We start from the raw sequence: 10,686 nt of genomic DNA, 5'->3' as shown, positions 1-10,686 counted from the left end.
GGTGGTGGTAGAAGACAACTATTGGAGTTTGGACAATGGTTTGTTGTTTCTTCTATGTGTAAGAAATTGAACTTCAGTTTATTGACAATAGAAAAAATATAGTTTCATTGTCACTAAGGCTGAAACAGCGGTAATGTGATACAATGACCTTAATTGAAAACGATCTACAGCTGCTCTACACCGCCTGGTACGGCAACTGCACCGCCCATAACAGCAGGGCTCTCCAGAGGGTGGTGAGGTCTGCACAACGCATCACCGGGGGAAAACTACCTGCCCTCCAGGACACCTACAGCACCCGATGTCACAGGAAGGCCAAAAAGATCATCAAGGACAACAACCACCCAAGCCACTGCCTGTTCACCCAGCTACCATCCAGAAGGTGAGGTCAGTACAGGTGCATCAAAGTTGGGACTGAGAGACTGAAGAACATTATTCAAGTGGCATTATTAAAGTGACTACTGATCCATTTATTAAAGTTGCAAATGATTTCAAGTCTGTATGTAGGCAGCAGCCTCACTGTGTTAGTGATGGCTGTTTAATCTGATGGCTCATCTCATATGTATATACTGTATTTTATACCATCTATTGCATCTTGCCTATGCCGCTCTGTCATTGCTCATCCATATATTTATATGTACAGTATATATTATTTTTCCTTTACTCAGATTTGTGTGTATTAGGTAGTTTTTGTGGAATAGATATTGCTGCACTGTCGGAACTAAAAGCACAAGCATTTCGCTACACTCACAAAAACATCTGCTAACCATGTGTATGTGACCAATAAAATTTGATTTTATATATATATATATTTTTCTCATCACGTATTGTCAGTGAATGACAGATGTGTTTGGCAAATAATTGATGATGGTGAAAAATATGTTGTATTCCAGTAATTTCAGCTGTTATGAATGCATGATAATCATTATTGAGGTATTCAGGTTACTCACTAGTTCATAAATAGGCTACATTAGGTATCATTAAACCTGTATCCACATCTTCATAATATACCAGCACTACTTGAAAATGTAACTAGGAGGCACCTATGATAAAGTACAGGCCAAACTGTGATGTAAATGTAATGTACTGAAAGTGACCTTATTGGGTGAAACAGTAGAAATAGGGAAACACATGCATCATCATTTCTTATAGCCAAATAGTCCACTGGTAGCTTTGGACATCCCTAAAAATTCTATAAAATCTGCAGTCCTTCGGGTCTGACGTCATCGTTTCCGCAAGCCCCCCTCCACTTCCAGTGTCGGCGGCGTTGGCTTCTACCTACAGAATCCAACATGGAGTAACCAGAGATGGGGCTCGTACGGGGCCATCCTCACCGACATCAACGCACGATTTTAATTACCGCATTTCAGCATGGGGCGCGACGGGATTAAATCGGTGGAGGTATTCCAAAGGGATTTACTCTCTTGTGGATGCGCTCGAATAATTGTAGTAAAGCGCTGAGAGACGAAGAAGAGAAGCGAGAAATAACGCAAACAAACTGAAAAAACGCTCGGAAAACTAAGCTACTGCTGTTAGTGTGTGATCGAGGGGTTGGACGAGAAGGGAAAGATAAAATGAAGACACCACATTACGTACCCTCGGTGGGATATTATTGTAGGTGAAACGAAAAAATGACCGAGGAAACACACCCAGACGAGTGAGTAGCCTATAACGTTAGCTACTTCACAAAAGTAGTCTTAATTCTTAATTTGCATGTTATAAATACTCTAATTATACCCATGTTATGTATGTCTGTTGATGGGATACTGAGATGGATGAGGAGAGTGGACCTAAAGTTTTTTCCCCCAAGTTGAAAATGCTTTGTTACAATGTAACGTTAGTGGACAGAGGAGCGGGATGGTTAGGCCCCCTCGCCCTCCTGAACGACTTCAGTCTTGAAAGAGGGAGGACGAGGGGAGGGGTTGGATCGGAAACATTTTGTAAAGGGTTTACAGTGAATCGTTTCAACTGCACTTCATATCACCGTTTGCCATGCACATAACACGGTAGAATTTATAACAACATTGTATGTTGACCACAATGTAAATGATGTGGGAGCACGGTCACGGAAAAGTAGCTTTCGTTTGCACGGTGACGCTGTTGGCTAGAAAGTCTTTCTTTGTGGGGGACTGATATGCCATATCCGCCATTTCTTTTCGTGAATCGCTCTAATTTGCATACTGTCCTTCATTCATAAAAATACCAACGGCAAAGGCCGAGAGGGTGCGCGCAGCGTTGATAGAGTAGTCGCGAATATTTCATCATTTTCTAAGTACGATGAAATATGAATGTCTAGTTGGAAAGATAATCCAGTTGATTCAGTCCAGTACCGAATGATAGTCAACATTTCCGTCCTAAAGTGTTTTATTTTATTACAAGTACCTTGTACATTACATTAGGCTATTTGGTTGGTTGTAACATTTTTTTTTCTCCCTCTATTTCTAGGGGTCAACCCGTTTTCACACATGCCATTTTCTCATGTAAAAGTTCATTCCGTCTTACTTATAGGCATACACACTTTCTTTTCAAAATAGATATCCTATTGTAGCCTACATATAGCTTCCTCAGTGAAGGAAGGAGGAGGACCATCCTATTCATTGAATTTCATAAAAATAGTGAAACATTTAAAAAGTTATAATTTTTAGATAAAACTATAGGTACTAAATATTCACATTTCACCAAATAGTAGTCTGCCATTTTTTTACTTTGAGTACTTGCATGATTGTTTTTCAAGTACTCAAGTACTCAAAAGAAAAAAAATATAATTTTAGAACATTTATCTATATGCCACCAATGCATAATTTATCATAACCATTACAAATAACACATCCTAATTGCTAAAATACCCCGTCAATAAAAAAAAGTGCAATTTTAAACGTAATTAATTGAAACAGTAATTTCACCTGGTTATATTATATCGTGGCACACAATCTTTAAAATGTTAGTAGCCTCAGCAGTGGCGTTTGCTTGTAGAATCCTATGGCGGTGCAATGGATATTTTTTTTTCTCAGTGATTATTATTTATTTTTTACCAGGCTCGATTTTGTGAATTGAAAAACAATTTTTTTTTGTGTTACAAACACAAATCTGTCTTTTTTCTTCTTTTTTTCTCGATATGCATGCATTCGATTTAGTTGGCCTAGGCTTAATGATTCTGATGAAAATATGCAATTTCTATTTATCAATCTGTTTTTCATATTTTCAGTGTGGAACCTGTCTCTGTTTAGGGGGGGTTATAGCATAACCAATTCTAAATGGCACTAGCAGTTCGCAAAGTAGTGTCGTCACTAGTTGCCACAGTCATAAACCCCGCCTATTTCTACAATTTCTCTTCTTTATATCTTATTTAAACCTAACGTTAACCACACTGCTAACCTTATGCCTAACCTTAAAATAAGACCAAAAAGCTAGTTTTTGTTTTCATACAGTTTTACAGTATAGCCAATTTTGACTTTGTGGCTGTGGTAACTAGTAACAACTGCAAAGTAGCCTGAGTGGAAATTAGACGGGACACAATTATTCCAAAACAGCAGCTTGTTGTTGGAACACGTATTTCCTTCAGTCAACCAGTCCATTTCGAATTGTGATAAAACGATCGTCATTTGGCAAGGAATATAGCTTGTGTATCCCATCAGTTAGATACGTTTTTATTTCTAAAGGCCTAGCACGAGGTTGTGAAATACTCAGCATGCATGTGGGAAAGGGAATTTAGGGAGAACTGTTTGATACATTTGAATTTTGTCATTTAGCAGACATTCTTATCCACAGCGACTTACAGTAGTTAGTAGGCCTACATCATTTTTCATACTGGTTCCCTGTGGGAATCGAACCAATAACCCTAGCATTGCAAGCGCCATGCTCTACCACATGAGTCACACGGGACCGCTTTGTTTCGTTTTTGTTGTGCCCCTGCAAATGCATATGTACAATTGGAACACGAGTCAAAGCAAATTAATGCTGTCTTCAAAGACGACCGAGTTTCGACCAAATATTTTTTACAGTATTTGAAAAACGTGATATCTGGTTAAAGATAGGTTTGATGTAAGTTCGAGTACTCGATTACTCATATCCATCCCTACCAAATAACTGATTAAAACACACTGTTTGCAATGGTCTGCAGTAGCCTCAACAGTACCCTCTAGGGTAGCACCATGGTGTAGCCGGAGAACAGCTAGCTTCCGTCCTCCTCTGGGTACATTGACTTCAATACAAAACCTGGGAGGCTCATGGCTCTCACACTCTTACATAGACTTATACAGTAACCCTAACCATAGCTATATTTTGTTGTAATTTTTCTTCTTAGTTTACCATTCACTTACTTAGCTAATGTATCAAATTTAGGCGGTATTGAATGTGTCACTTTTGATTACTCCAATTTGTCTCTCAACCTGTGCACCCACAGTATAAACTTTAATTTGTAGGCAAGGTTGTAGCAACCTCATGATGGGTATAAATTCGATTATCATGTAGTAGCCAAAACCTATTGATGTTACACTGAGCTGGGTGAATGGAATATGAATGACAGTCATCCATGCTGTAGGGTGAATTCAGGAAGAAGTGGGACACTTTTTGCATTTCTGTCTTCTGTAACCTCTTTCGATGTCTATCCAACATATTAGCCCAACAAATGATACAATGGTCATCCCTAATATTACAATAGTCATCCCTAATGATACAATAGTCATCCCTAATATTAAATGGCACTGACCACCACTGGCCTCCACGTTCTATAAGGCATATGTTCTTGGGTGTAGAGTACACCTTGGAGGTTTGGCAATAAAGGTTCTGTTGCTCATAGCTTTATGTCCTTTATCCTGCGTGTAGAGATTTGGCAATAACCTATGACCTGAAGGAGTAGGCTATCTTTTCTTATAATGATTTATGGTACACTCACACCCCTATAGGTAAACACATGTCTCAGATGGTAATGTAAAGGGAAATCGAATAGTTTGAGCTTGTGAAACATTTACCCCGAACTGAAAGTGCTAAAAGAAGCAGGTTACTTCAATCCATAACCGTTGGCGTTGACATTTCTTAAGCAATTGAACATCATTGAAAGGTGGGAATGTTGGAACAAAGTCGTCTTGGCAACTTTTCATGTGTGCACAAAAGGATACGTGGGATGCTCAAGTTCTCGAATGATATCACAAGTTTAAGTACCCTCGAGCAACAGGCCAGAGTAGTTACACAACAGTGTTCCTGCAAATTCCAGCTACATACAGTACACAACTGTTAAAGACTGTTTTATTGTATGTCTCCAAATGGCTAATAGTGGTCCAATTTTATTGGTCTAAGTGCAATAAAACTCAGCTGTACTATTCTAGACAGCAAGTTTGTGAGGTGTTGCCTTGCCTTGCATTCCCCCAATCCATGTGCACGTCTCCCCTCCCCGTTTCCGGAGGTTGGGTTGGCTAGTTGTATTGATCAGAGTAATGACGCCCCAGAACTGGCAAACTCTGAGCTGTCAATAGTGCCACTGAGGAGAGAAAATGACATTGAGGAAAGGTCAACACAACTCTCCCCAGCTTCGCAGCCCCATTACTGCCCTGGATCGATTTCATATCAACCCTCCCCTTCCATGAGCTGGGCCGGCAGGGTTCAGCTCAACTACGGCAAAATGAAGCAGAGACGAGATGAAACTATTGGAGCCAAATAGTTGCTGTTAGTGATGTCATTTTTCCCTCTACCGAAATGTTGTTTGAACGTCAAAGAGATACCTCATTGCCATAGACAATAAGCCTATCACCAATGACACGAAGCTTGTCATTACATGAATAATACTGCACTAGACACTCTCTTTCATTCTAAGGTATCGATCCTGACTCAAACTGCTCCAAACTTTGAGGGACTCGAACGAACGGGGCCAACCTGTACACTACAAAAACCATTGGGGCTTATTGCCTAGTGATTGGGAAGTCACGGGGCAGAGATGGTGTTGGCCTGTAGCCCAAATGGCAATGTGACATGTCTAATGGAAGATGGATTTCCTTTACTTCAGTTCAATAGTGGCATCGCACGGGTCCACATTCTGCCTCTATCGACTTCGCCACACAGACATGCTCACGTTTCGGATATCTGTCGACAGGGGAGCGCATGTGAAAGCACCGCACAAGGTCACAGAGTGTCCTTTTCCTTTCGCCCCGGTTTGGTTGACTTGGTTAAAGAGCATAGCCCCTCTCTTTGTGACGACGAGGGAACTCATTCTCAATGTTTGGCAGTGACCAAGTGAAACACCATCTGCTCCATCTCTCTGCTGAAAGGGGAACTGAGATCTGACCATTTTGTACGGGGATGGTGCCATAAGCATGTGGGGAGTTTGCATACGTTTTCCCTGGTGTCAGTGGACCACCTGAGGCAACAGTGTGCTCGAACGGCTGAACCCGGACGTCCAGCCAATGGGCCTTTGGCGTAAAGTTTGCTTTAGCAGCGTCACCCGTTGCTGGTGAACGCTTTGACATGACTAGTTTTGCAGATATTAGATTTGGGCATGTAAAAGGAAGTTCAGTTTACTGTCGCAAAGAACTAGTTATATTCCCAGTTATTCCCATCCCAATGTACAGTCCAGTTGCCCCAATGGAGGTTTAAAAAGACTGTCCCAAAAAATCACACACTACAAAAACTCAAGACGCTTCTGTTAGAAGTGTAGTCTACAACTTCAAGACACAAACTTATGCAGTAGAAAATGGTCACTAACATACTCAGTCTTGATGCCCCATTGAGGACCAGTTAAAACTACCAACGGGTTCCTTAGCTAATAGATGATTGTATTTTATGTGATTGTGTGCGTGTGCGTGTTGTGTGTTTTGGGGGTTTATAAGCAGGCGAGGTAAGATTAGCCAAGCTTTATCACATCCTTTTCTTATCAGCGAAAGGGTGCAGAGGTCGGAACAATTTGAGCAGATTATTCTTTTATTTTTTTATCCTGTGTGGCAGTTTGTTTTATTTTATTTATTTTGGCAGTAGGTTTGGCGATGTGGTTATGGAACAGCTGCTTAAGTAACATTTACGTACAGAAATGTAACTATCTTTCGGCATGCAACATTTAGAAGTGCTGTTGAACTACAGTACCAGTCAAGTTTGGACACCTACTCATTCAAGGGTTTTTCTTTATTTTTTACTATTTTCTACATTATAGAATAATAGTGAAGACATCAAAACTATGAAGTAACACATGTGGAATCATGTAGTAAAGAAGTATCTCCTGTTCCGTGGCGGTGTGTGTCTGGAGTATATTAATAAAGTGTGTTGCTGCACTCAGTCTGTAGTGCCACCACTAGGCATGTGGTCTGTAGTGCCACCACTAGGCATGTGGTCTGTAGTGCCACCACTAGGCATGTGGTCTGTAGTGCCACCACTAGGCATGTGGTCTGTAGTGCCACCACTAGGCATGTGGTCTGTAGTGCCACAGATTACATGCCTTTCATTTTCTATCCAATTTCAGCTGCCAGCCATACTGTGACATCTTCATTCTGAATTTAGTATACCTTCCATATAAAGGTCCCCGTAAATACTAGAGCATACTATACTAATCGGAGATGTGTAGGGAGAGGAATGTTGGATGGTAAAGGGGAGAAATTGTGGTGTAGATAATGGAGGGGGCGGGGCGAACGGTTGACGTGGGGTCACACATGCATATGTATTTATGTTAAGAAGAAAAAAAGATGAACACTGACTTTTATTATAGTTGTAGTTTGCCAACCTTATGCCCAATCCACAAAGTGTGTGTGTACACACTACCGTTCAAAAGTTTGGGGAAACTTAGAAATGTCCTTGTTTTTGAAAGAAAAGCAATTATTTTTTGTCCATTTAAATAACATCAAATTGATCAGAAATACAGTGAAGACATTGTTAATGTAAACTATTGTAGCTGGAAACAGCAGATTTTTTATGGAATATCTACATAGGCGTACAGAGGCCCATTATCAGCAACCATCACTCCTGTGTTCCAATGGCACGTTGTTAGCTAATCCATGTATATCATTTTAAAAGGCTAATTGATCATTAGAAAACCCTTTTGCAATTATGTTAGCATAGCTGAAAACTGTTGTGCTGATTTAAAGAAGCAATCAAACTGGCCTTCTTTAGACTAGTTGAGTATCTGGAGCGTCAGCATTTGTGGGTTCGATTACAGGCTCAAACTGAGCAAGAGGACAAGTACATTAGTGTGTCTAGTTTGAGATACAGACGCCTCACAAGTCCTCAACTGGCAGCTTCATTAAATAGTACCCGCAAAACACCAGTCTCAACGTCAACAGTGAAGAGGTGAAGCCGGGATGCTGAGTTGCAAAGAAAAAGCTGTATCTCAGACTGGCCAATAAAAAGAAAAGATTAAGATGGGCAAAAGAACACACACTGGACAGAGGAAGTCTACCTAGAAGTCCAGCATCCCAGAGTCGCCTCTTCACTGTTGACGTTGAGACTGGTGTTTTGCGGGTACTTTTGAACGGATGTGTATGTGTGTGTATATACAGTACCAATTAAAAGTTTGGACACACCTACTCATTCAAGTGGGTCTTCATTTTTACAATTTTTACATTATAGAATAATAGGGAAGACATAAACTATGAAATAACACATGGAATCATGTAGTAGCCATCCTTTGCCTTGATAACAGCTTTGCACACTCTTGGCACTCTCTCAACCAGCTTCACCTGGAATGCTGAACTCTGGGTCTTACTTTCCTGTGGTGGTCCTCATGAGAGCCAGTTTTATCAGAGCGCTAGATTGTTTTTGCGACTGCACTTGAAGAAACTTTCAAAGTTCTTGACATTTTCCGGATTGACTGACCTTCATGTCTTAAAGTAATGATGGACTGTCATTTCTCTTTGCTTATTTGAGCAGTTCTTGCCATAATATGGACTTAGCGCTATTTGGTAAAAGACCATCTACTGTATACCCACCCCTACCTTGTCACAACACAAATGATTGGCTCAAAAGTATTAAGAAGGAAAGAAATTCCACAAATTAAACTTTTAACAAGGCACACCTGTTAATTGAAATGAAATTCATTCCAGGTGACAACCTCATGAAGCTGGTTGAGATAATGCCAAGAGTGTGCAAAGCTGTCATCAAGGCAGAGGGTGGCTATTTTGAAGAATCTCAAATCTAAATATATTTTATGTTTAACACTTTTTTTGGTCACTACATGATTCCATATGTGTTATTTCCTAGTTTATGTCTTCACAATTATTCTACAATGTAGAAAATAGTCAAAATAAAGAAAAACCCTTGAATGAGTAGGTGTGTCCAAACTTGATGTAGCAGCCCACATTTCTTTCCGCGCCAACGGGAAAACCAGAACGAACGCACTCTGCCTCTTCCAATCTGAGCCATATTGACAGCGCTCTGACCTAATGAGAATGGGTGGGCACCAAGGGTGGCCAATCATACACTACATGGTCAAAAGTATATGGTCACCCCTTCAAATGAGTGGATTCTGATATTTCAGCCACACCTGTTACTCACAGGTGTAAACAATTGAGCACACAGCCATGCAATCTCCATAGACAAACATTGGCAGTAGAATGGCCCGTACCGAAGAGCTGAGTGACGTTCAACATGGCACTGTCATAGGATGCCACCTTTCCAAAAAGTGGAAACACCTAGGAGCAACAACGGCTCAGCCGTGAAATGGTAAGCCACACAAGCTCACAGAACGGGACTGAAGTGGTGAAGGGCGTAATGCGTTAAAATCGTCTGTCTTCAGTTGCAACACTCACTACCGAGTTCCAAACTGCCTCTGGAAGCAACGTCAGCACAAGAATTGTTCGTCATGAAATGGGTTTCCATGGCCGAGCAGCCGCACACAAGCCTAAGAACACCATGCGCAATGCCAAGCATCGGCTTGTAAAGCTTGCCACCATTGGACTCTGGAGCAGTGGAAACGCGTTCTCTGGAGTGATGAATCACGTTTCACCATCTGGCAGTCCAGCGGACAAATCTGGGTTTGGCGGATGCCAGAAGAACGCCACCTGCCTAAATTCATAGTGCCAAGTGTAAAGTTTGGTGGAGGAGGAATAATGTTCTGGGGCTGTTTTTCATGGTTCAGGCTAGGCCTTTTAGTTCCAGTGAAGGGAAATCTTAATGCTACGGCGTACAGTGACTTTCTAGACGATTCTGTGCTTCCAACTTTATGGCAAGAATTTGAGGAAGGCCCTTTCCTGATTCAGCATGACAATGCCCCGATGCACAAAGTGAGGTCTGTGCAGAAATGGTTTGTCGAGATCGTTGTGGAAGAACGTGACTGGACTGCACAGAGCCCTGACCTCAACTCCATCAAACACCTTTGGGATGAATTGGAACTCCGAATGCGAGCCAGGCCTAATTGCCCAACATCAGTGTGCCGACCTCACTAATGCTTTTGTGGCTGAATGGAACTGAGTACCCGCAGCAATGTTCCAACATCTAGTGGAAAGCCTTCCCAGAAGAGTGGAGGCTGTTATAGCAGCAAAGGGGGACCAACTCCATATTAATGCCCATGATTTTGGAATGAGATGTGTTTCAGGTGGGGCTGGTGCCCCTCCTCGTACCGCCCCTGACTGAAATGAATGGGGAGGGGCGTGAATAGACAGCACGGCTAAGCGGAGGAGATGCAGTGTGTCTGAATAGGGTCAGACTAACACATTTGGGGCACCTACACTAAGCCAAAAAAATAAAATTTTTTAGGGAAAATATTGTTTTGTGGGGGTG

General features: G+C 41.4%; 1 protein-coding gene across 4 annotated transcripts in view; it reads left to right on the top strand.

Moving 5' to 3' along the window:
• Positions 1 to 1,246: 1,246 nt before the first annotated feature.
• Positions 1,247 to 10,686, top strand: part of LOC106564848 (sprouty-related, EVH1 domain-containing protein 2) — a 32,156-nt gene continuing 22,716 nt past the window's right edge. For 2 of the 4 annotated variants that reach the window (XM_014131308.2, XM_014131307.2), the window contains exon 1: positions 1,248 to 1,654. In XM_014131308.2, the coding sequence (XP_013986783.2) occupies positions 1,629 to 1,654 (26 nt within the window). In that variant the 5' untranslated portion in view covers positions 1,248 to 1,628. Of the gene's footprint in view, positions 1,655 to 10,686 lie in introns of all 4 variants that reach the window. The other 2 variants (XM_014131305.2, XM_014131309.2) reach the window with 2 other exon arrangements.

This window comes from Salmo salar, chromosome ssa12, assembly GCF_905237065.1.
Source record: "Salmo salar chromosome ssa12, Ssal_v3.1, whole genome shotgun sequence".
Taxonomy (NCBI): Eukaryota; Metazoa; Chordata; class Actinopteri; order Salmoniformes; family Salmonidae; genus Salmo; species Salmo salar.
Note: the sequence above shows the minus strand (reverse complement) of the source record. Positions and strands in the feature narration are given on the sequence as shown.